Raw genomic sequence first — 27,613 nt, 5'->3', positions numbered from 1 at the left:
AACGTTATACCAGTGTAAAAGTACATTGTTTTCACGATGTTTTAAAAATATTTTGGCATGGATAAAAAGTTAATTTCGTCACAAAACCTGCATTTTCTTTTCATATCAGTCGATGTATTCTTAAGTAATATAGGTTTTCATCTGTTTGTGGCTTGAAATCCAACCTCCTTGGAAGAAGGGAGCTGAAAGTACAGTATTTTGGCAGCCCCTGTCCTTGTCGTATGTTGAGAGAGAGATGAAAGGAGGAAAGTGGTGGGGATACAGTGTTGTCCGAACTGTCGGATGAAGTCGGTTGTTGATCTGACACGTAATTTCATTATCTCGGTCTTATTCCATTCCTTTGTTCCATAATTTTTTCTCTGCTCCCGTTTCCTTCCAAACACACAGCCAACTTTTTCCTCCATTGTCCAATCCCCGAAATTAACTTTTCCCTTGACACCACCACCGCCACCAAAGCAAATCCTCCCCCCAAATATTTCGCAAAACACAAATTTCTCCAGTGAGTGTCTCACCCACTCAATAATTTAGCGTACATAGTGGCGAAAAATGGGCGTAAAGTGGAGAAAGTGCTCTCGCGACACTTTTTTATGCACGCATAACTCGTTAATAATTGAGGTCAAAAAATGGAGAAAGTGTCAGCACTTCTTTCTTCCCCTAAATTACTCATCCTTCGCGGCGTGTCAGTCTTAACCAGATTTTTAGCCAAGAGAGAGAGAGGGAGAGAGGAAAAAGTAATAATTCCCTCGTTTTTGAGTGACACTGAAATATGGGGTGGAAGGCAAGGTCTAAATTCCAAAGTGGTTAGGAACACTTATTAACAAGAAGAAGAGGAGCAGTTTTTTTCCGGAGAGAGGCATTTAAAAGACTCGTTCACCCAGGAAGGAAGAAACATGATGCACTTGATAGCGGTTCCAAGACAGGCAGCACCACTTACTTTCTCCACCCCGCAAAAAGAGGTGCAGGATCCAGACGTAGCTGATAGTTCACCAAGCGCCGCACAAGTCGTGCGGGGACAGAGGGGCTGGTCTCCTAGATTTTGACCAAACAAGTTCTGGCTGAGATATTTACATCCGAAGAGGAGAAAGCGCGCGCCTAAAGTTGACAGAGTATACACTTTCCAAATTTTCTCCTCATCGGATGCAAATATCTCCGCCGAAACTGGTTATTGGCAGATGGTGTCTTTTGCGAATTTCATATTATTTAAATTTGTGACTGATTGGTACTAACCTGCTCAAAATCTGAGAGCATACGCTAGGAAGGAGGGTTTCTCATTTCTTAGTTTTCAAAAAGTTTTTTTTTTAGTTTCCACCCTAATTTTTAGGTTGACTTTTAACCAAAAAATCTCAGACTTACATACTAAATACTTCGTGAAGTGAAGCCTTGTCCCCACTGCGTTCCGCGTCTCCTGGCCTTTGATAAAATATGGTCTGTGAGGCAAGGAAAGATTGCGGATAGATGAATGGGGCGCAATATGGGGGAGGAGATGATGTGTAGGTGTAATATCACCACCGTTATGAGAGGATTTCAAAGACTTTTTGCCTCCATTGTGTTCACCGCTTTCACCCAGCAGCAGGGTACACTTTTTCCGATATGAATCTACTCCCTACTTATCTCCTTCACGACCTATTTGTCTCCTTCATCTCGAGGATGACAGTATTGTTCTCTTCAATCGAGGAGCAGAATCTCATCGCGGCAATTACACCCAACTTTTTTCTTCTTGGTCACTGTAGACACGAAGGTCGAGGAAGGTTGCTTGATTGACTTGTACCCAGTTTCTGCCTGCCAAAACTCTCCAGTCCGATCCATGTAACGTTATCTGGTCGGGAGGACGGAGGAGGAGAGATCTGATTACTTGCGACATTTTTTGTGGGGAGCGAGGAAGGAAGGACGGAGGATGTGTTGAAACAAGATATTGCGGGATTAGAGGAGTCGGAGAAGATGCCGTTGTCAACTTAAATGTCAATTAGACCCTCGACCTCTGCCCTGGCCAGATTTATTTTCTCCCAAAGAATGCCCTCCTCTCCTTCTCCGACTTTCTCCTGGAGAGATAAACTGACTTGGGTGGTGGTGAAATATATGAGGTTCTCGTCCTCCTGCTGGTCAGTGCGGTGCGGTGCGACTCGTCCTAATGGGATGAGTGCCCGGTTTGCTTATTTCAAACAATAACATAATGCTTCATATTAAGGAGAAGGCAAGGTGGATGCTGACAGCGGACAGGAGAAAAGACCCGATCAACAATTTGGTAGATGTGACCACAAAAAAATGACGGTTTTTCGATGGTGGAGAGTGGTCCTCGTCCTGGTCCGATTAGTACTTTTTTCGTCGGCTTCTTGGTGCTGCTGTCTTCTTGGTGGTCTTCTTCGTGACCTGTGACAAGAGGGACAATATTGACCTCTTCCAACGCATTTACTTCTCTCATATAGAACGCATGAAGCAATTTCCCATCTAAATCAAACTTTGTCGCCGTAGACAAGTCGTCATTTCCACCAAATCGGGCGTACATACGTTGGACGGTTATCATGACAAGTTTCGAGCCGTATGTTCCTAGTGTTTATCGGGAAGGAGGATATAATAATAATGACGATGATGATAATAATAATAACAGCAATAATAGCGTAGTAGTAGTAGCAGTAGTAAGTAATGTCATTCTTTCTTTGGGAATAAACGGGCACATTTTTTTTCCGTGGAAAGAAAAAGAACAAGAAGATAAATTCCGAGAGTGGCAATAATGTCGGACTGGTGGGAGTGGTGGCCGTGGTAAAAAGAGAGGATCTGCCTGACCATATATTTATGAGGAGAGAGAGAGGAGCATTTCGTGGCTTAAATGCTCACTCCGTGCGCAATATTGTATGAATTTATGTCCCCCAAATATTAAAGTATCCGCTTCCTCCTCGTTCAGCGTATACTTTGCGCCGCTATGAGCAATCATCATTCCTTTATTTTCATTATCATCGTTTCGTTACAAAACTCTTATTAAAATCTGACAATGTAGCTTTCCTGTTCGGTGTCGGATTAGGAAAAGGGAACTACCGGACGAGGTGACTTTCTCCGGAATTTTTTTTAAAAGAAAGTTGTGCTATGTAAAATGGGTACGATTTTTGAATATCAAAATTTTTGGTTGAAAAATTTATCTATTTTGTAATACAAAAATATTTCTATATTTCAAAATCTAAGTTTCTCAGTAAGCTAAAATCTCAGCCAACTCGTTCATCCCAATTTTTTTTAGACATCCGACTTCTATCAAAATTTCTGGTTAAAAGGTTTAGCTTTTTATCAAAATTTGGATTATTAAAGTTTCAGTATTTAACCCAGCCAACTCGTTAGTCTCAGCAGTTTATGTTGGAAATCTCGATGTTTACCAAACTTTCTGGTTAAAAAATCTATTTTACTGTTATTTTTATAAAAATCAATTTTTTTTAATCTTACTTTTTAACCCAAAACCTCCGCAATTCTGCAGACGGATACATGTCTTTCCAAAGATACATAACATAGGTACATTTGGCGGAGAAAGTGTCGTTCCCCTTTCTCTCAACGTCCGTGGACAGGATTTCCATACCTCAAGAATCCAATCTAATCCACCAACCGGATATTATCGTCGTAATAATAAGCGGCGAGAATAATGGATCTGCATGTGATCTCTCTCCCCACAAGATTCCCTCCTTGGGTGATACTCAGCATCGCCCAAGCAAGGAGCAATAATGGCAGAACACAAGTATTTATTTTGACTGGAACCACTCTGCATAGACACACAAGACGTCCGTCCGTTCGTAAATAGGTGCACATTTGGCCAGAGATTATTCCCAGTTAACGCCATTTGATGCTTTTATTATCATAATCATTACGATTATTGCTCCTCCGACTACATCCACCAACCAGGCAGGCAGGCAGACTCCTTGAGATATGTGGACAACTTTCTCTTCTCCGCCTCGTTCAGATTTCCAATCTCGAGTGGAAACAGAACACCGGGAACGATCTACGACCAACGAGCAGAGGAAAACACGCTAATAAATTCCTCTCCTTTACTCTCGCTCCCTTACTAGCAGTGTTGCTTTTCTTGCGGATTTCCCACATTTCTTGCACTGCAAAGCAAGAAATGCAAGGTGCAAGAAACTGGGAGAAAGTGCAAGAAATATGCGCCTGATGAAGTACAGCAGCGGAAGTATATTCTTGCACCCTGCATTTCTTGCAGGTCAAAATCCCTGCAAGAAACCACTATATTTCTTGCAAACGGTTACTTTCACCCGAAACACTGCTGGCTAGATTTTAAATTGAAAACTTTTCTCTCTCACAACCCGTTTAATAACTAAATGCGTAAACAACCCGGAACCATCCACAAGTATAAATGTAATCCTGCCAAACAGTTTGAGGGGTTAAAAACGGCTCGAATTAAGGTGGAGATGAGTGGCAAAAGTGTAATCACACAGCGGCCGCGGAATGGCTGAGATAGATTTAATCCCCCCAAATGCTCCCACCCCAAAGAAGCCTGTCCCGCAACTGGGACGACGTGCATACTTTACTTAATCCCGTGTAAATAAAATGACCTCACCTGAAACCTAACCACGCTCGTAACAAATAAGTAAATGGACATGCCGAATTTTAATTAAATTTCCACATTTCTTCTCTCAAGGAGTGGCCAGCCCAGGTCACACCGTGTCCGCCTCCTCACTCACTCACTCCCGGGGACAGTAATGGTGTTTATTTAACGCCGCTCTTACTTATGACACCCATTTCACGTCGTGTCGTGCCGTTGCGGTTTTCGTTTACATAAATGTTTCCACCTAAAGTAAATACGTAAGTAGAGGGTTGCATTTCTTCTGTGGGAACTATTTACCACGTCCTCCTGTCGGTTTTGGTTATCTCGTGGTTTTTGGTATTTATTGTCCAGTCTGCTAATCCAGTCCAGGTTTCCTCCATTTTAAAACGGATTATTAAGGGGTGAAAGCCCTTTATAAGATCGTTATGTCCGTCCGTCTGTCTGTCTGTCTGTCCGTCCGTAGCTCCGATAACTTTTGAACGGAAAGACATAGAGACTTGAAATTTTGAACGTAAACTCCTAACGTCAATGGACAGGACGAGTTCGAAGATGGACACTGTGACATCGTCACCTGGACGATGACGTCGTCACAGTGACGAAAAGTGACGAAAAAGTGTCACGTGTCAGTTTTGACATGTGACACATCATTTTTAATTATTTTTCAATGAGGAATTCGAAAATTCATGTCATTTTGCGGTTGGACGTCACCTGTGACGATGACATCGTCACAGTGACGAAAAGTGAAGAAAAAGTGTCACTTGTCAGTTTTGACATGTGACACATCATTTTTAACTATTTTTCAATGAGGAATTCGAAAATTCATGTCATTTTGTGTTTGGACGTCACCTGTGACGATGACATCGTCACGGTGACGAAAAGTGACGAAAAAGTGTCACTTGTCAGTTTTGACATGTGACACGTCATTTTTAACTATTTTTCAATGTCAAATTCAATGGTGACCTCCATTTTGACCTCAGAGGTCATGTAAAGGTCATAGGACATATCTATTTCAATTTCAACTGAAATTTAACCCCGAATTCAATGGTGACCTCCATTTTGACCTCAGAGGTCATATAAAGGTCACATAAGGGTTATCAACTGTTAAATTTGACACAAATAAGACACAAAAGTCGAAAACACGTCAGAAGTGTCGATCTTAACAAATTTTCGAACAATTTGATATTCACATTGACGTATGACAGTCCTTTCACCCCTTGGTTACATGCGTTGTAACGGTTTATTATTATTCGCAAGCTTTCATCCTATTTGCATAGCGAAAGCAAAACCAACAAGACGGCCCAATTTCCCTGGCATTATTTTGTCCTGAAAATCTCTGTACCCAGGGAAGAAGAGTGGGTTCTCTCGTCAGCCATTTATCATTTATTGTGTGTGTGCAGTGATGTTGGACATGGTCATATTTTATGATGAAGTATGCGGACATCCGTGTTAAAATGGTGGTGGTTTGGTTGTGGTGGTGGTTTTTGTGGCAGCTGGTGCACGGATGGATCTCGTATTAAACTAAACACCACGTATCGGATCGGTTTAAATGGATGTTTGTTTGTTGAGGGTAAATAGCGGATGGATGGATGGGAGAAGAGGGAGAGATTATGGTGTGGAGATTGGATGGATGAAGAGGGTGCTAACAGGGCCGAAAAAAAGGTTACAAGTTGAGACTTCACTACACAAAAATAATGGTCCATCTCTACTTGTTAATGACTTACGTAACAAATACACAGACTTCTTTTCATCCCTTTTCCCGGCCCGTGAAGAATAAAAGAAAATCCCTGCTTGCTTCTCTCTAGCCACATTAAATGAATGTGTCCCGTCCTGTCCTGTCCTCAGTTATGATTAGAACGCGGATATGTATCCATTTACGGAAAATAGGCAAAATATTTGTACGACATACAAAAATTAAAATGCAAATTATCAAAAATTTATATCTTTGCTCTGGATTTGTATGTGGTTCGTTTAACAAAAACCTGAATTATAAAAAACGAGTTTTCACGGATTTGTATCTTTCAATTGAATGCTATGATTTGGATTTTGGTTCAATTTCTTTTAACAAAAACACAGACCGTTGAAATTTTAAAATTCTAAAAAGCATACGTGGTATTGTTGAAATATCCAAAATATTTACGTATTTGTCTCATAATACCCGAAATATTTATAAATACGTACGTCTGAACACCTAGAATTAAGTAAGCACAACAAAATATTTTGAAATTTTTGCAATCTGTAAAAGTTATGGAAGAAAGTTTGACGGTCTGTCGTCATTGAATTAAAAAGTCGAAACTGAATGCCTATCCGGTGTCTGGTTGTGATGCCCCACTTGGATTTCGATCCGCCGTATGTTCTCTTGTAAATACGTCCAAATGTGCATAAGTACATTAATCTCTTGCCTGGTTGGTAATAGAATAAGCGAGCTTAATGCGTTGAAAGGGTGAATTTATTATGTGCTGCTATCCTCTTTCCCTGAAGAATGACTTTAATTCCGTTTGGTTGGAGCTGGCAAGAGGACGAATTTTCCTTTCCTGTTTAATTAGTCAATTAGCGGTGTGAAAACTGATCCCGGGAATAAATAAGCTCCGCTTCTCTTCCCTGAATAGTTTTGCACGAGTTAATCCATAATTCCGAGATGATGATTACGTTGAATTCCTGTTGAAATCTTGGGCATTATGCGTGTATCCCGATCAACGATGCCGTCCAAATGACGCTTGTCGACAAGGGGAAGCTTGTAAAATGACCCAGCTACCAGGAAACAATGGAGCTCTCCCAGTGTATGTTCCTCGATTTTGACCAAATTAGTATCAATTGACCACAAATTTAATTAATATGAAATTGGCAAAAGACACGATCTCCCAATTGGCACGTTTGGCAGAGATATTTGCGCCCAAAGTGGAGAAAATGCGCCCCAAAGTGGACAAATTTTATACTTTCCAAATTACTGTGTGCCCATTCAGAGACTGTGTCTTTCGCAAATTTTGTATTAATTAAATTTGTGATCGATTGATACTACAGAATATTTGGTCAAAATTGGAGAGCATACGCTGGGCGACCTCCATCGTTAATCCAGACCGGGCAAAGTTGGTCGCCGTGAACAAAGTGGACAAGAGCTGTGACCATATTTCCCCCATGTTGATCGGGAGATTCGGAATTATCCTTATGTAAAATATTTGTCACCAAGTTAGATTTCTGTTGCTTATCGGGGGAGAGACAAATTATCTCCCGAGTTAAACAAATAAGAACAACGCTAATCACGAGATAATCCCTGCTCCGCTGAGATTTCTTCAATAAGTCGCGAGATTTTCTCTTTTGGGTGCAGGTGCAGTTCCGAAATGCGGTTGGTTAAATGATCTGTCGAATTTGTCTCCTTTTTTTATTTATGGCCTTGTTGCAGATGTCCACACACTGCACTCGTACCCATTTATTATTGCGGATCAAGTGAGAAAAATGGGGCTCTTGTGACCCCCACTACAACAAAAAGAGATGGCTGAATTATGCTAATTTTGCCAATATTGAATTCCGTGTGTGATTGATGGCCACGATACATATTTGCGCACTTTTTGGCAATGAGTTGGTCCATGGAAAATTCTTGTGCAAAAAAAATGTATACATATTTTTTTACCCAGAGAAAGTTGAAACGGGGCAAAATGAAATTATCTATGTACTTATTTAGGGCTGCATATTAAATTATTCGGGTATAACTTGTGCCTTAAGAAGAGAGAGACACGCAATTTGTCATACGGGACTTAATGTTGGGAGGGGAAGTAAAGTGAAGTGAGGATCGTTTCAGTTTACACAGACAGACAAACTTATGGACATCAATTTAATTACGAGCTCATAAGTTTGGTGGATGGATGGCTGGCTGTGTAGCTTCCCATCCCAGATTTTATAATAGTTCAATCTTCAGTAGTCAGACACTGCCTGCTGGTTCCAATGAAATTCCTCGTAGATGTTTAAGGGTGCTTCTTTCTTTTCCGGGATAGATTGTTACATAGATTTCCTCAATTTTCGGCTCAATACTCTAGGGCTTGGATAAGTCTCAACTTGGACGGGATTTAGGATTGGACAGTGAGTGAGCTGTGTGTGTGCAAACTTTGCAAGGTGGATGCTAATTACTTACTATCGAGACTATTTAGCCGCCCTCAATCTTGCCTCTTCCCTGTGTAATGAAGCGATTTTAGATTAATGAGGCACAAATAACGTACGATGGGAACACAAAGTTGGATTAATTTTGGGCATATTTTATTCCATCAAAGTACTAATTACGATATCGCATCACATGCCGTGACCCGTGTAAAGTGTTACACATTTTCTAGATACGTAAATACATACATTATTTTTTATTTGTCCTCCTTAGAGATGACGAGCGGCTAAAATGCACCTGAAAACATGACATGACATAACAACAGATAATCACGATCGGTCACCCGGTTTACATTACCTTACACCCTCGTCAGCTTCCTCCTTAAGGAAAAACAGATGGAGAAAGTTGCACTAGTTTTTTAGACGGAGAAATAAATATTTGTACATATCGAAATAGATACCCATTCATTTCTATGTACGAGCAACTACCCTGACCACGCCGACATGGGCAGAAAAGTCGCCTGGTTTACATTACATACATTTATACTCCCATTCCCCAAGGAAAAAAAATATGGAGAAAGTTGCACTATTTTTTTACGCAAGGAAAGAATACCCATTTATTTCTATGAGTAAATATTTACTGATCACACGGGGGCAGCAAATTGTGATACGTAGATTTTTATGGACAGCTAATCGTACCAGAAAATAAAGGAAAGAAAGCGAGAAAGTTTTTTTCCTGAGAAACAAGTCGATCTCTTCACAACAAGAGCAAATATACGTAGTTTTGGGGGTGTTTTTTTGGGGGATGAAGTTTTCACTGATCATCAAAAGTTGTGAGCACTACGAGACGAGATGTCAATCCAGCTAATGATCCCGCTTAAATGTAGTGTTGCCGAGCTGGGCTGGGTGGCTGGCTGGCTGGTCGAGATGATGATCATCTTAGGATCGTTGGCATCAGATTTCGGGTTGTTTTCCGACCATGATGGACATCGTGGCGTGGCGCGGCATATGGTGCAAATGAGAGTTTGGCTTTTTCTTCAGCAGCAGCAGCAGGAGCACTTACTTGGACGACGACTCGCTACTTTTGGGCTGCTCAGTGCTCTCGGACTTGTTCACACTTTGTGAGAGCTCGTGTAATGACTCCGATTCAACATTCTGCTCTCATCCTGCTCCTCCGCATTCCGATCCGAATTTCAAATTCGAAACCATCAGGATCACTGAGCTCTCAATTTCGCCCTGTCTCTCACTCTGCATCCCTTCTTGACGGAATAGCGTGGATTTCACCCGGGCAGTGTGAGACCCGACTTGTCAATCTCGCCACGAAAACGATTATTATGACATTAGTGTGGCCATCCTTTCATTGAAATCAGGAGCCACCACTAATCCGTCCTTATTATGTGCCCAATGTGAATTACAAGTTGTCATCATGAGAGACGATTACGCTCTTCAATTCAAAAGTAATGATTCAACTCGACTACCGACTGACTGACCATAAGCTCGAGACGAGTAAATACATTTGTGCAACTGCGACGACGATGAGCTGAATTTAATTATGACGTCGGAATACGGGCTGTGCAGGAAAATCGTGGAAATAACCTAAAGGTTTTATAGAAAATGTGTGAAAATAAGTAAAGCTCGGTCTGATTTTATGGATTTCTTTTAAAAGGTTTAGTAAATGCAAATCAATTTGTAATGCGTGTAATGCAACCGTTATCAATTATGCAATTTTCCCACGAACCTGGAGATTTAATTTCCACCTGGATTTTAATTTAATCCATGTAAAATTTTAAATTTAATTATAAATTATAAATGGCGTGTTGTAACATCAAATTTATGTAAAACAAAAAAAAAATTGAAAAAACGTTGTAAATTGCGAACTAATTGCAAAAAAATGCGAATTTTCATAAACTGCGTTCGGGTAAAGGTTGAAATCAAATGAAGTAAAATCAGACGGATTTACACAATAATTTTATTTAAACGATTTTATTTTAAAGCTTCTCACTAATTATATTCTATAAATTTTCTGACTTTTCTCTGCAAAAATCCACCCCATCCTTCCCGCACAGCCCGAGTTCAGTGTATAATTGTGTGATGAGTGATTAGACATTCTTTCCACGCTCTCCTCGCTGTCCGACACATGAATTCAGTAGCAAAAGCCATTCAAATTAGTTGAAGAATGATGATGACGACGATTTTTTTTTATCCCCACCAAGAAATCTGTGTGTACTGTACACTTTTGCAGGGAAGCTGACATTACAAATTAATCACTGCTGTTGCCTCTGCCCGTTTTTGAAAGCGTTGTTCCCCGTGTATCGCATATCGTATGGAAAACGGATAATGGGACAAGAATTCATGTCATCCTTTACATAATATTCGTCTCCTCGTTTAATGACATTTTCCTCCACATTGTCAATTTACAACAAAATTCTTCCCATTCTTCCCTCCTGCATGGTCAGTGGGAACTTTGTGTCCACATATTTATTCGTGTCCCGCTCTGAAACCTGTAATTCATCCACGGATGAAATATGATCCTCCAAATTGGACAGGATTTTGGAATTCCGTGCATAAATAAATAAATATCCTTCGTAATTTTGTGATGTGTCCAATTTTTGGGGGAGGAGGGAGGGAAACGCCATAAATCTCGTCAAGGGCACAATGTCATAATTAAGGTCCGATTATGTGGGAAATTGATACCCGGGCCGTTCCATTTCCTTGAAGAGGACAATATTGGGCAAAGTAATGTCATGTTATTGGGGCCGTAAAGTAAAATGTTGGTTGTTGGGGATTTGCTTGGTGGTGAGTGAGGGCCATATATTTCTCCTCCTCGCGCGATGGGACCAGCAAGACATAAAAGTTGCCGTGATGGCCACCATTACCACGACGCTGTATCTGATATCCCAATTCCGCCAGAGAAATGGATGGCCCATTGTGTTCCTAAACGGTGGTGTAAAACGGTTTCGGCTCATCCTTCTTTTTTCCTCGTGTGGTGACAAATCAGGACAAAGTCGACGAAATAGGGTGATATGGTCGTCTTGTCAATTTTGCGAGGAGAGGAGAGGATGTGACCAATTTATCCGGCTGGCAATATATGAGGGGAGAAGAAAAAGGGTGGTTGTGGTCGTCGTAAGGTGATGATGATCATGATGATGATGATACCACTTGTTCCTTGTTCTTGGCGTGATTTGAATCACAATTTTTTCCCGAAATTACTGCGGAACAAGTGCTGTAAGTAAGAGGAGAAGAGAAGTGACCTTGCACGTGTACATACCGTCGAGTGGACAGCTGTCACGTGACGATATGGTCATCTGGGAGAGATCACACTACAAAAGTCAGTGAAGATTTTGACGCCCAGTTTTGGCTCTAAATTACTGCGGGACAAGGTGTACACAAGTAAATGGAGAGTAGTGGCCTTCCACGTGGACTGACAGATGGACTGGTCATCGGGGCGACAACAGTCAGCGTGGAGATTTGAACCCTCCTTTCTGGTCCTCCTCCTGGGACAAAAAAGCTATAAATTACTCCGGAACAAGTTGTCCATGAGTGGGCTGACCTTCCACCCACGTGTCGACTGGTGGACAGATGGACGTCGTGATGATCTGACCACAAAAGTCAGGCTGCTGCATGGAAGTGAAAAAAGTACTCAATTTTCCGTCCCGTTGTCTTTTTTTATGTGAGATTGAGATTGTATAATGGAGCTGATGGGTTGTGCAAATAGAGAGAGATTGTTCCTCGAGAGAAGAGGGGTGCGGATATCGAGGAGAGAAACATGATGATGACGAGTAAATGATAACACGAGGCGGAGGATAAGATAGATCGTCGATTGTTACACTTTACAGGGCGTCCTAATGAAATGGAAACATCTGCTCCGAACCGATCCTCACTCTCTCCTGAGCCCATAAGCCAATCTAAATCTGCATAGGGCAAAACCTAACTCTCTCTCAGCAAACAAGCCGTACGTGCATCTACACGTACCACTTGTGACCTCTCCTCGCCCCCTCAACCAACCAACATCACTTAAATTTCTGGGAAAACAAAAACCACCACCACAATTTCCAATTTCCTCTCGAGAAAGCAATTTTTTATGCATATACATACACGAAATTGTTAACCTGAGGGGTAGAAGATGACAAAATTCACAAATTCTCACCTTGCCCCGGACAACTTTCTCCCCAAATATGTATCCACATCTGATGGGAAAATAAGGTTTACTAGTGATTATGGGAGAAACCATGTAAATCAGGAGGAGGACACACACCACATTTTGGACCTCATCCACCGTCCAATTATTACCAGAGGACGGATATCTACTTATTTTCAATGTTATCATTTTATGATAACCAAACTTTATGCGTGTGTAACTCCCATGGATCACCAAAATTTCAAAATATTTTCGCATATTGGTACAATATTTACGCTATTATTTGAAAAATACGTCAATATATATTTTTCCAAAAATACATATGTACATGTCTTAAATATTTCAACGATGTGAGACGATTTTTTTTGGCTTAAAGAAAGTGAACCACAGAAAATGAAGTATATTCAAACATACAAATTTTTCGAAAATCCTTATTTTTCGTACAATTCCACAAATATTTTGGCGTTTTAGGCCTTTTAAGATGGCCTTATAGATTTGTCAAGATGTCTGTCTGTCCGTCCGTCTGTAGGCACGATAACTCTCTTTAAACAAAAGCTATCGAGTTGAAATTTTGCATGCTTCATCTTCGGGTAAAAAGTAAGGATGAGTTCGGAGATGAGCATGATCGGTCAAGTGGTTGGCCGGTGGGGGTCATTTCCACCAAAATGTGTTGCCATTAACTACCAAGATGGTATTAATGCTATCTTAAAAGGCCCTGTAAAGTTGCTTGGAGTAAGTTTTTGGTAAATATTAAATACATACTTCAGCCATTTTTCGTAACTATATATCCGCCCTCTGCTTATTACTCATAAAGCTGAATTTAGTAGCGGAGGAGTATCTGCCCCGTAAAGTGGGAGCCCCCACCACGCGGATAAAACACTTTTTGGCATGTTCTTCCCCCAAATGAAATTCCTCTCGAATATTACGTTTCTTTTTTCAAAAGGAGGTTGAGATCAGCGTGATAATAATAATAATAATGCTCCTGGTCGTCCTCATTCTCCTCTATTTTCACATATGCACAATCATCCATTATCCCAAGTTTTCATCTCTTTTTTCATTTCATTTTCAAACCAAAAGCCACTGCTCTCTCTTCAAATCCAATCTGCATGGCTCCCTTTTTGCATGGGGAAAATACATCCGTGAGCACTTGATCGGGGTCGAGTTTTCTTGGAGAAAGTAGGAAAAAGAGCCGCGGGATGTGGGAGCTGGAGAGAGAGGGAAAAAGAGAGCAAAATAAGTACAGTAAGTGGATACAGATGCAAAACTATGTACATATGACACGGGCGGAGAAAGTCCGCCATGCATCCATCCAAATCGAGGCAGGAGAGGAAAAGGAGATCAAAATTTGAAGAGAAGTGTGTGTGTGTTCAATAAGCGTGGACACCGACCGAGAGGAGGTTACCACACTCTAAGTAATAGGGTAGCAATAATATTTATTACCAAGTGGTAGTTCGGTACAATTTGGTATAGTTTGTTTACCGGTTTATTGCTATTTAGTTTCTGGTCGGTGTGGTGCGTGCAAAATTTAGGCTAATTTGGTGCTATAATGTGGTAATTTTTACCGGTTTTGTGGTAGTTTATTTTACCGGTTCTGTGCTACGTATGTAGTTTTTACCAGTTTGGAAGCTTAGTTTTACCAGTTTGCTGGTAGTTTGCAACCGTTTAACTCTGATAGTTTACTCATTATCATACTCATCATATTCATCGCAATAGCATAAAAATGTTACCATCTCGGTAACCCCTTCCGGTCTCCCCATTTTATTAAGAGTGTCATCTCGTTGGCTTGCATATTACGAGGGCTGGATACCTTTCCACCTTTCCTCTCTTTCCCGAGACACTTCTGGTGGTGCCCGGATTTGGTGGTGGTGTTTTTTTGGATGGGATTGGTATTATTGGTATTTGTGTGGCGGTGGGATTGGTTGGATGATTTTGAGATGGGGCTGATGGGGGAAAGTCGGTCGCTCCTTTGACTGAGCTGAGGTTTGCTCTGCTCTCTGGTCCCGGTTCTTGTGTTTCCATCAAATAACGGGATCTGGTTGGTAGTGGCTGATGACAAGCGAAATGATATCAAAGCATCTGCTATATATTTCAATTTTCAAGCTCGACTTCACCAAATGATTGAAATTTTTTCCTCCCCGCACATCATGTTCTACTTACGAGCCAAGGGATATATATACCAGCAGCTCCACAGACGCATCGCATCGCTTTTGCAGATTTACCAGTTCAACTACCACCACTTAAGTGAAGGCTGAAATGTGTGGGATCCTGATGCTGGTGGGGAAAACACGAGGAAAAAGGCTGACAGCGAGTTCAACTCAAGTATAACTTTGATACTACTTTCCCTTCTACCAAGTGCAGTGGGGGTCGCATGGAGTCAGAAGTTGGGAGGCGGGTGGGCGCAAGAAATTTTTTAGGAAAAAAAAATACAGTAGAAAAGTTTTACAGAATTGGTAATTTTTGGTAAAAAAAATACTATACAATTAATTTTTGTAAACCCATTCTAAAATGTCATTATTAACATGTACACTCAATATTATTTAATCGAGTTAAAATATCACAATTCCAACTTATTTGTAATGATTTCATTTTTATTACTCTGAGGATAAGAGCAGCGCAGGTTTAAATTTTGCAGTTACACGAAATTATTCACCACTTGAACATAAAGTGAAAGTTGAAAGGGTTTTCCGACAAGAGATTTTTCTAATTCAAAAAGTCTGAAAATAAATTCCCACATTTTGAACAGTTTTTATACGAAAATAAATAATACGATAATAAATTGTAGGCATGCAACTAAATGGGGTTGATTTTGGGCCGGCTTCCCTGCTTCCGCCACTGCCTTGCGTCTTTTCCTGGGTGGGTGGCATGCTTATTATTATTATTGGTGAAAGCAGCAGCAGTCTTCGGCAACATGAAGGTTTTTTCCTCCTTTCTTCACTATCTCCATTTTTCACTCGGTAAATTGCTCCTTTTCATAAAAAGAGATGTTGCCTCTTGTTGTCTCTGAGGGCGACGTTTCTCAACATCTCAATATTTCCTCTCCCTCCTCATCCTCCACTCTCTTCTCGTTTACATGTTTAATCACATCCAGAACACTGGTTCTGTTGTGTGATAAATATGCGAAATAAATAAACTGCTTGTCAATCATAAATGTATAAATTCAATTCTTTTCTTCTCCGTTTTTCACTCAAAAATCCCATTGTTTTCCTTCAAAAATGTCACATTTTTCCCTATTTTTTCTTCACTGTATGCAAAAAGTGAAAATTAATTAAGTGAAAATTCCACTCGTACTGTTTTCAAGTAAAAAATTAATAAACGGGTGAAACAATGACTCGTACCCAAAATCAGCACATTTTTAATCATTTCTCACCTCTGGAAATTTACATTAAATTTCTGGAGGACGAATTTGCAGTCAGCAAGTTGATTCACAGAATGTCCATGAGTTCTTACTCCCAGTTTCGACTAGGTCCAGTTTTTAAGGCTTCTTACAAATAAACTTAAGATCTTCAAAAACTGTCAAAATCTGGAATGTATTTTTTTTAATTGGCTCTACAAATTTGTCGTCCGAACTTATCAAATAAATTCTTAAAGCCGAGAAATTAATAAAAAATGTGCTATTTTTAACGATGAGTCATCGAGTCCTACGTTAAAACAAAATAATAATGTCACATTTTTCCCTTGGTGGAAAAAGTGCAGTTAAATATTTATAAATACTTTCTATTCCAAAATAATATGACATTTTTCCGATTGAAAAACATGATGAAACCGAAAACACGACACTTTATCCTTCGTACCAGAAAACTCCGGGCTTTACAAATTGCTCCCGGATTTTTTAACGACGAAGAAGAATGCAATAAGCCAGCTCTTTGTACATACGCGTTTAGTCCGCTTGGGTGCCGGTGGAGAAAGAAGGGAATCTGATCATCTTTTTTTGTGATCCTCTCATTTCATCTCCTTTGTTTCCCGTTTTTTATTATTTTTCATATTTCACTGCATGGAGGAGAAAAGGAGGAGGAAAGCGGTCCAGATTGTCGCCTCGTTTGCATTAAAGCCAAGCTTTTATTAAGGCGATGGGACCGGAGGGTTGTTCTTTTTCTCGGTGGAAGGCATCGTATATCCGCCAAAAAGGTTAAACCTAAACCGCCTCCGCTTTTCAGAATATCAAGGAAATTTTTATTGTGTTTCGTTACCTTATTAAATCCCCATGAGGTGGGTGAGTGAAGAGCTCGGTTTTCACCAGGCCTGGGCAAAATACTTTGGAAAAATTCAGGATTTTGAGCTCCCATCTTCCCAGGGTTGTTAAACCCACAATTTGACGACGACAATCTACATGGAGAGGACAACAGTCTTATGAAAATATACTTCTTCTCGATGTCAAAATACGTATGCTATTTTTAAAATTGAGTGAAATCAATGTATTTTGATAGGGATAAAAAAACGTCTCGGGTGCAAGTAACCACTTGTAAGAAATAACGGCAAGGAAGTGGTTTTTTGCAGGCATTTTGACCTGCAAGAAATGCAAGGAGCAACCTACAACCTACGCCCCCCCCCCGCGATACTGCATAGTGCACACGGCGCGTTGGTAGATGACGCATATTTTCTGCACTTTCTCCCAGTTCCTTGCACCTCGCATTTCTTGCGTTGCTTGCTTTGCAATCCAAGAAATGTTGCAAACCCTCAAGAAACGAAACACTGGTTACTTTCTTCACAAAACATGTATTTCGTAAGACTGGTATATTTTTCATGTGAGTTTTCGTCTTTTTGTGCCCTGGAAATCCAAACCCTTGAACAGGGCTCAAAATCCTGCATTTTGAGAAAGTATTTATCCCAGCCCTGGCAACTTTTCACCAACGTCTACCTTGTCATGCATGACACAATAATAATATGCGACATATGCCAGAATTTTGAGACCTGTTGGCATGTTGAGGAGAGAGAGGAGACGTAAATCCGAGAGCTCTCGTATCGCCTAGGCCCACGCAGGTAAAAAAATCCACCAAATTCTTCCTCTTTATAGTCAAAGATATGTTGTCGAAATTGGATTGAAATGTGGATTTTATGAGATGTTGACATATGACGAGGACGACGACGACGAGGCTGCGGTGGTGGTGGTGCTATGGATTTATTCTTATTTAGCTGGATATGTGCTTACCTTGACATTTCGTGATGGGTGGAAACACACAGTTTTTTTGTAATCAGTAATTCAATTCGTTTTTTATGTTCGTACTTCTTGAGTGACAGGGCAGATATGTTTCTTTTTTGGGACAAATTCATCACCAGAGATCTGCCTCGTTTGGAGGAATAAAAGTTGAAGTTTTTTTGGGGGGATTTTGAGCAGGTTCTTTTTTTATTGGTGGGTTTTCTCTCTGTATGCTTCATATATTTATTTCCGGTGGCTGGTAACTGGGGTTATGGGATGGGGACGTTGTACTTCTCGTGCTCTCTGTTACATAAGAGACGGAGGTAGTGAATATGACTTGATAATAAGGGACACCTTTTTTGTGCTTTTTTACCCCAAAAAGTTGATGTGCATATACATATCTCTCTCTGTAAATAGAGAAAATAGCCAGACTCGTGTACCATACAACTCGATCGCTTTGCCAGAGACGGGCAAGAAGCAAGTGGACAAGATCAAAAGAAGTGATCTTGAACTGTGGGGAGCATAAGGTCACTGGCACGCGCTTCCCATCCAACTCACATTTTTCAGCTTCTATTGATTAAACAATACATTTATATCAAGGTAAAAACGTACTTGGCATTGATCGAGGTGGACATTTTTGTCGTCTTGATTTCGAAAATCAATATGAGAGCCCTTGCTTGACCACATTTTTCAAAAATTACTTGATTGTGCATCAATTTCCTAAATTTTATTAACATTTCAACTTTCTCTAACTGTTTCTTGTAACAAATTCTACCCCGATGGGAGTTAGTTTTACTAAAAATTATGACTAAATACGGACTAGGTTCCATAATAAGGCTTGGGTATTTATGCCCATGTTTTTCGTGTCTCATGAAATTAGCACCCTATTGTTTCTCGCTCCCCCATTTTACCCAGCAACACGATCAGCTTATCCCTTGTAACATAACTGGCACTTACCATCCCGTCGTAATTACCATACGTACGTACGAAACTTTACTCTCCACTTTAGCCTGATCGCGTCAAGTGGTGAAAGGCGATGACAACAAGAAAGGAGCATTTTGGTCTTATTTTCCCACTCGTCTCGACTTAACATGTCGTCTTTTTTCCTCCCGAGAAGAAGAATACCTGCCTCGCCGAGAGAACTTTTGTGCGGACAAATCCCCTCCAATTCATCTTCCTCTGAGGATCTCCATCCTCCGTTTTGTCTCCATCAGTCGGCGAGGAGTTGACTTGTCGTCGTCCTCGTGTGTGACTGATCTCGAGACTTTTTTCCTCTTCTTCTTCGCGGAGGTGAAGTTGTTGGTCTGGGTTTGGATTACAGATCTCCCGTCAAGTCCGATTCACGCTTCGTTTGGCTCCATGGTCTCATTCTTTTCGAGGAGAGATAAATTCCATTCCCGATAAATGGACATTCTTCTTCTTCCTCCTCGCTGGAGCATAAGTTACTTATCCGAATAATTGCTATACGTACGGGAGAAAGTTTTATCAAGGGTTTTTTGATGGGTAGATAAAATAAGGAAATGTTACTTACACGGGTAGGATGATTTCCTGGGAAAAAATGGAGTTGCTTTTTCCTCCGAGAAAATTATGTACTATTTTTTCATCCGGAGAATTCTGTAAAATTATTCCTCCAAAAAAATATTAATTACTTCCTTTCAAAAAATTCTGCATTGTTATTTATCTCCGGAAAAATTTCTGTGCTATATTTCCCCTGAAAAATTTGAATTATCTTTTCCTCAGAAAAAGTTATGCAAAATTATCTCCCCTAAAAAACATTAATTACTTCCCCTGAAAAAATTCTGCATTATTATTTCTCCCCGGAAAATTCCTGTATTATATTTCCTCCGAAAAAATTCTAGAGATTGACTTTTACATATACGCGTATAATTCCCCCCGAAAAAACTAACTCGACTGACTGGCTTTTCTGTTGCGTATATTTATTTATTTGCTTCTGAAATGAAATTAAAGTCGGGACACTTGAAAAATCTCCAGTCCAATATATTCGGCCCATCAATTGTATCTGGAATTTAAACTGGGAGTAAAAAGTTGAGTAAAGTGAGTGTAAAAAAATGTGGGTGCTTTTTAATATGGGGAAAAGAAGCAATAAATTTGCCGAGTGGCAATAATATCGCTACCCGAGAGAGACAGAGAGAGGGGCCACTCTATAAAATGTGGAGGAAATCTAGATCAAAAGTTGAGTTGAGACACTCTAAACAATTTTTTGGGTACCGACTCGGTAACAAGTTTGGTACCGAAGTGGTAAAACTAAATACAATCAATGATCTATTTACTTATCTGTGACAGACTGAGCTCAGTTCTGGTAGAAAATTACAATTTCGGGGGTCAATTATTTGAGGAGAAATTGTTACCAAAACGTAACTCGGTATCCCAGTGAGAAATTGTTCAATTTGGTAAAAAAAAGTGAATTTCGTGTGCAATTAAAGGAAAAATTTCCACCAAAATTCACTAGCTCAGTAATCTCTTTGTGTATGAAATTGATTTTCGCAGCGAATTTCATGTATAATTTTGCTACCAAAATTCGGTAACAAAACCATTCCCCCTTTATTTAGAGTGTAGATTTGTATCCATTTGTTTGCTGTTCCCCTCTTCTGTTTTTTTTGCCCTGCTTTGCAGAAAATTGCCTACTCTACGAAGCAGGAAATATTTAATCACGAGCTGCGCTACGATAGAAAACTTACTTATGACAAACTTCACTTTGATGTTTGTTTATTAGGATTAAATTGAAATCTCTGCTGGTCCGGTTTGTTTGACATGATCCTCAACCGCCCGCCCTTTGACTGCTCCTGACCCTAATCATGAATACAATTAAGGTGCCCGGCCTGCCATGTCGATGAGATGGCTCCTCATCCCCATCCACTTTGAGGAGGACGAGATTACACTCTTCTTCTTAAGTGGTATTCATGCCCCCTGTTTCATATTATGCAGCATTATTAGATTCCACGCTACCCGACCCGATGTAACGTTTGATCTCTGAAAAGTACGTACGTAAGCCTAATTTGCCCGCCTCTCCCACTTTATTGCAAAATGAAATTGGGGCTGGGTGCATGGCGAAGAATGATAAAATGTAAAAAAAAACTGCGTATTTCTCGTTAAGTGGGAGTTTTTCAATCCAATAAAACCTGGGAGGAGGAGGAGGGAGGGAGGGAGAAGATAAGACTAAAATCCACGTGTGGAAAATTTGTCAATGAGCAGGATTAGGGTGTGGTGGGGGTTTGGAGTTGATTGTTTACAGCAGTGTCAAAAAATCCTAGCAAGCTTTAAGCACATACACAGATTTAAATTGTCGAGAGTTTGGGATGCATTCGTTTAAAGAAAAATGTATGAAAAGGAGGATGGAAGAAATCTCTTTAAGAGAAGAGGATGTATTTATGAGTGGAAAGTGTGTTTAGTGCGTCTTTTCTTTTAGGGAGAGGTAGGGCTGATGGGGTCGGGACGATGTGTGTCTGTCGGTCTGTCGGGGGAATCGATTATGCATCACAAAATTTAATCCATCGACTTGCAATTATTTATTAGAATCAAATTTGAACATAGGTGCAAGTGGTCGGCCGACGGTCCGTTAACATACAAACATGCGTTTTTGGTTTTATTTTGCTGAGTTTTGAAAAATTTAATTTTCTGACCAAAACTTGTCAAAGTTCTACTAACTAGCTCTGGAAAATTATTTTGGACTACTATTTGCCAACCGTCTCCAATTTGGAGACCAGTTTAATAGTTTGATAAGTAATTAGTGTGTTTAAACTATGGAGAAAATATGAAACCCCCTGCCTCGGGCCGTGTCAAGTGATCCTGTTAGATTTTTTCCTTTGATAACGGGTTAGCTAGCGTTCCTCTCTCCACTTTTCTTTGGTGGTTGGTTGGATGGGTGTTGGGTATTCAATTCGTTTCATGAATATCAAGTGACGTCGGCGGTTTAAAGCATAAGCTCGCCATGAGTGGTTTTCCTCCCCTGGAAAAAGAGAAAGAAAAAAGGATCAGTTTTCCACTTTCTTGCCTCCACCACCACCACCACTTCACTTCTATGCCCATCACTTATCCAGTTTTAAGGAGAGAAGGTAGTCGCTAACTGGCCGTGAGCAGGTGGGCGATGACGCTGGTGAGAGCATAAAGAGATGGAGATCTTGATCCCAAAGTCCCATTCTATTAGCGGAAATAGGCCCCTTGGCAGCAGATTCTGCCAGCCCTCCCTCCCTCCCTCCATCACTGATTTCAGTCCAGACCACTTTTCGCGATAACCACCCAATTCGAATTTACATTTACAAAAGCTATTTACCCACTTTCTCTTTTTTTCTCTGTCTCCCCAAAAAGTGAAGCAGTTTTCACACATTTTCTTCATAATAATGCAATATCCTCGGTCAAATTGATGGGCTTAAATTCGCCACAAAATTAGCTTCCTCTAAACTTCAATTTCCACGTGGCGACTATACTTTCACTTTTTCGTCTTTCGCCACTTCAGTCCACACCTTTTCCTTCTTCATAATAATACAATATTCTCCAAATTCGCCACAAAATTAGCTTGCTCCTCTTGTAAACTCGAACCAATCTCCAATTTCGACATGGAGTGACTCGAGATGAAAAATGCATCAGACGAAAGTTTGAGGTCAGATAAAATGCATTAAACCCGGGATTTAGAGATCTACCCTGCTCGATAACCTCACTCACCTTCCTTCCAAAAAATAGATTGGTTCTCGTGTGGCGAAAGTAAAGTGAAGAATTTGCATGGACTCGACTCTCCTCCCAAAGAAGAAGAACGAGTCGATTGGGCCGCATCTAAACAGTGGTCGCTTAGTCGACGAGGAGGACGACGACCATCTGTCACACCATTAGGGGCGCGGAGAGGTTCAGGTGTTCCCCCTTTTTTGGCTATATCCCTCGTAACGAGGCAATCACCCGGGCCGTCAACATGCTCATCTATCAGACGGAGGATCATCACTACGTCCCACGTTTCCCGATAGTTTGCTCCTCTAATCCGTGGCCAGATAGTGGCTGTGGCGGCGGAGAAAGTGGTGGCTTGGTCCGTATGACGAATGGACGGGCTGGGAGAACACAAGGGAGGGCTTAGTGACGACCGCTTGTTAGCGACCCTGAGACAAATCCCTGGCTCAAGTGGGTCATCCCATCTCCACTTTTCGCCTTATTCTCTCTCCCCACACAAATACATAATCTCGCCCCAAAGCCCATAACACCACGGACACCAACCTAGCCTCACTCACCACCACACAACATTAACACATTCCTACAAAAAACAAGGAGAAAAGCCACTTTTTCCGACTTTCTCCAGATCTGAGACCACCTGAACTTTTTACTCAATAATGAATCATGCCCGTGTGGAAGGAGAAGGGGCGAACATTTTTTGTAGACGGATGACTTGTTTTCGTAGCTTGAAAAATATACCGAATTAAATCATAAGCTAGTCGTAAAAAAATAAATAAATACGCAGATAAATCTTGTCACAAATGAGTCGATTTTCAGTGATTTGTTACTCCATCTTTACTGACAAGTTGGGGCAGTTAGGCTTGAAATTGTACAAATTTCTGGCAGGTTGTGTGAAAAAACTTGTTTTTTTTTGCTTATTTTTGAAAATATATCCACAATTACATCGTAATCTAGTCGTTTAAAATAGGTTTCCACATTTTCTCAACCAAATAAACGGATTGTCCTACGGATTGTTTCAATCAAATGCACGTGAGTTTGTAACTGGTCAAATAAATCACAATGGACCAGATGTTAACAATTTATAATTATAATATTATGGCAACAAATTTATATATAGTTATATGTAGATTAGTACAAATTTTTATTATTGTGTCTTGATCTGAAAAGCAGTGTATAACTGATGATTCGCGACATTTGAATAAACTACAGTAAACAGTAAACAGTAAATGATGCCGATAAGTCGGAGTTCGAAATTATACTTTAAGACACCAGTAGTTTTCTTGGCGTTCATGATTTTTATTATAAATCTCGGCCTGAAAAACATCCCTCAATTAAATGATCTACTCGTAAACAAATGTTGGAAATCGAGTCGATTTTCCGCGTGAGACAAAAGTACTTATTTTCTCTCCATATCTTCCCAAACAGAACTTTATTACATTTGCATATCTATTCCCCTCTAATGCCACATGTGTACGTATCTCTGTACATACTCGTGTGTTCTTTTCTGAAGAATCCACTTAGCAGGGAAGACGAGGACATGTGTGGGGAGAAGAAAAGCCGGATAAGAATCACAATCCAATTTCCACTCTGCCTTTATTTAAAGTTAACTTAAACTGGGATGGATTTTCGATTCAAACTAAAATTCGGGACCACTTACAATTTCGGGGAGAAGGGATTTGGAGTGTCGAACATGTTTCTTTTTCATGCTGTGTAAACACACATCGCCAACCACATTTCCTCCGATACAAATCAGCTCCGATTTCTTAGAGCGGAGGAGGAGGACTGGATGTGCAGGGTGCATCCAGCCGGTGGAGTGGAAAAGTTTACCACTTTGTGTCCCATGAATCAAAATCGGGCCAGTAATTTACGACTATTTAGACCACAAGGAGAAGAACAAAGTGCAGTGCAAACAAAGAGAGAGAAAGGCAGGATGAGTTATGAGGTGGGGGCGAGCTGAGAAAATCCGATTATGTCAGCATTACATAGAAACGTTAACAATCCGACTTTTCCAGAGACACAAAATGAGACGCAAATTGAGCAATTGATTAACTAATTTAGAATTTCTTTAGCTTATCCAAGATACTTCATGCTATGAAAAAATATAATTGGATAGTTAGGTAAACTCCGTTTCACGCGAGTTCATCACACTGAGTACGCTAACAAAAATCATACGAAATTGAATAATTTAAACGCCAAAATAAAGATAGCTGCTGTTAAATAATAAAATAATTCGGCTCATTTGGTTAATGTACTCAATGTAATGAACCCAAATAGCGTGAAACAGAGTTTAGTAAACTTATTAAAGTTATTACTTATTAGACTTGTTATTTTTTTTAATAATGTGGCTTCATATCACAATGTGGGTGCGTAAATGTGGCATAAATTCACCAATTAACTTTTCACAAAATATAGAAATTAAAATGGGATTTCACAAACAAATTTCACGAATTTAGCGTGTTTACCTTGTCCAACTTTACACCAAAATGTATGTGTTAAACAATTAGGCAGTTAGTCGGTTAACTAAATGCATCTTCATATCACGTAAAACGAGATGAATTATCCTCATTTTAATTTGTTCAGGAGACTTCATAATTTTTGTTAAATAATTGTACATACGTATTTAACACCCTGACTTTTCCCATAAAACCCGGGTAGTTTCATACTCCCGAGAAAGCTGACTACACCCATCTCTCGTCACAGATCTTAACCAACTCGACTCTAAAAGCCATGTTTTTTTATTAATTTTCAGGACGACGACGCCACGGCGAAATTCCTTGCCCCGTCTGCAAGCTCTCCTTGCACCCCATGGATCTAGAGTCTCACCTCCTGAACGAGGTTGAACAGCTCATCTGCATCAGCCAAATCAGGCGACAGGCGCAACTTCACCTCCGCAGCGGAGAACCGTTACCCTGCTCGTCGCGAGATTCGCCCAGCAACAAAAAAGAGGGGGAATTGTCGCAGGATTCGAGATGGGATGTAAGCCCTACTAACAATGAAACTCTCCCAGCCTATGCTCTCCAATTTGGACCACACTAGTCTCAATCGAGCACAAATTTAATTAGTATGAAATTTATAATCTCCCAATGTTCAGGTTATTTGCATCCAAAGAGCGAAAACGCCTCAAAAAGTTGACAATTTTTCCACTATCCAAATTTACTGCACGTTTTCTCCTCTTCAGATGCAAATATTTCCGCAAAATCTGAGCATTGGGACAGCATGTCTCTTACAAAAATTTCATATTAGCTAAATTTGCGATGGATTGACACGAGTCTTTTTCAAAATCGGGGAGCACACGCTGAGAGAGCTCCATTGTAAAATGCAAAAAATAAGCGGTAAATTTTCTGCACATTTCTAACTAATTGACTGCCTTGCAGACGTATCAACGAGTCAGAAATAATCGTCATTCTCGCCTCCGCCTGAAAACTCGGCGGCGTCGCGAGGAGAGCGGAGGCAGTGGGCCGAGCCACCCGCAAGTCAACTTTTCCATGTGTCGGATGCAACTGCACGGCTCGAATGAGCAGTTGTCGGGTCATTTAGATGTCAGAAAGGTGGGTCAAGAAAGAAACAGCATACTGATAACTTGTGTATATGAAATTGAACTATTTTCTGTACTTCGTTTCAGAACGGCGAGATTGAAGAGGACGACGAGCCGGTGGACATTGAAGGCGACGAGGACAATGATTCCAGAGACGCGAATGAGTACGAGTGGGGCAACAGGAGGATATTGAAGTCTAGTCATAACTCGTCAAGTATGTAAAAAGCAAAACGAGTCACGAAAATTTCCCACCTTTTTTGCATACTAATTTAATTTATGATTTTACAGTGACCGCGATAAACATGACGACCTCGAAGCGACGGGATGAGGAGATTGACGTCGACGGGGATGAGATCTCGGCGTACGGATGTCCCCAATATTGCGAGGCCGATATTCAGGCCGTGTTAAAGAAGTCCCCATCCCCGTCGAAGGAGCAGGATGGTGCAAATCACTCCAAAGAAAACAAGTGGTACAGATATACATTCTACATTTCTTTCATAAGCAGATAAGTAATTACGAAAAGTGCTGAAATGTATTCAACATTTGCGAAAAAATGGCAAAAAATTTACGAAATGCGTACGATATGTAAACATATTTAGAAATTTCATTGATCTATGCGAGTTAGGGAGCACAACACGCGTACAAAGTTTGACCGTCGATCGTCATAAAATGAAAAAGTTGACAAGAAGTACTTGCCCTCTGTCCATAAGTTTCTGACCGTTTTTTACACACATTTTCGTTTTTTCAGCAGGTATGATGAGGACTCGTCGGATGCTGGTGGTGGGCGAGGTGTTGGTCCTGTCAACGATAATATCAACCTCCGCATGGTCATTCACGCCTTGAGGACGAGGATTCGTGAAATGGAGAAGGAAACGACGACCACGGGTGTCCCCAATGACGGCACCCATTGTCACGTTTGCAGCGTAATAATGCACACAAAATTAAGGGTTAAAAAATTGGCCAAAATTTTATGAATGTTACAAATTTGTTACAGGGAAGCTGTAAGAAACCCGTGGTATCCATATCATGCTGGCACGTGCATTGCGAAAAGTGTTGGTTGCGAAGTTTGGTAATTAATAGATTTGTTATTAAAATTTCGAAATGAAATTGATCAATTTTTAGCAAAGTAGAAAATGAAAGTTTTTAAAAAAGGGGATCTCAGGTGAAGCCTTCAGAAAAGTTGAAACTCATCAAAACTGGCTGAATTTTATTTAAAAACTTAATTATTGACCTAAATTTACTGGCTACAAATTAGAATTTTAAAATAAATTCCCAGAGCCGAGGAATGATTAAAAATGTGCTGATTTTGACGATTTCGGGGATGAGTCATCGAGACCTACGTTAATTTGCGAAACATTTTATACCCTCGTTATTGTTTGCTTTAAAATCAACCCAAACATTATGACTGATTTAAAGATCCCAGTTATTTTACAAATATTTTAACAAAAAAAAACACGTAAATTGCGCATGATTATTATAAAAGAGATATTTGCTTTTGCAAAAACTCATCAG

At 40.3% G+C, this 27,613-nt stretch overlaps 1 protein-coding gene across 6 annotated transcripts in view; it reads left to right on the top strand.

Annotated features, from left to right (window-relative positions):
- LOC110862856 (E3 ubiquitin-protein ligase RNF220) overlaps positions 1 to 27,613 on the top strand; it is a 40,632-nt gene that overhangs the window by 12,382 nt on the left and 637 nt on the right. For 5 of the 6 annotated variants that reach the window (XM_035845891.1, XM_022112068.2, XM_035845895.1 and 2 more), the window contains 6 exons: positions 25,316 to 25,542; positions 25,941 to 26,114; positions 26,189 to 26,315; positions 26,390 to 26,570; positions 26,850 to 27,024; positions 27,096 to 27,170. In XM_035845891.1, coding sequence (XP_035701784.1) covers positions 25,316 to 25,542; positions 25,941 to 26,114; positions 26,189 to 26,315; positions 26,390 to 26,570; positions 26,850 to 27,024; positions 27,096 to 27,170 — 959 coding nt within the window. The remainder of the gene's footprint in view (positions 1 to 25,315; positions 25,543 to 25,940; positions 26,115 to 26,188; positions 26,316 to 26,389; positions 26,571 to 26,849; positions 27,025 to 27,095; positions 27,171 to 27,613) is intronic. The other variant, XM_035845892.1, reaches the window with a different exon arrangement.

This window comes from Folsomia candida, unplaced genomic scaffold (genome assembly GCF_002217175.1).
Source record: "Folsomia candida strain VU population unplaced genomic scaffold, ASM221717v1 Fcan01_Sc073, whole genome shotgun sequence".
NCBI lineage: Eukaryota > Metazoa > Arthropoda > Collembola > Entomobryomorpha > Isotomidae > Folsomia > Folsomia candida.
This window is presented reverse-complemented; position numbering and strand designations above follow the sequence as displayed.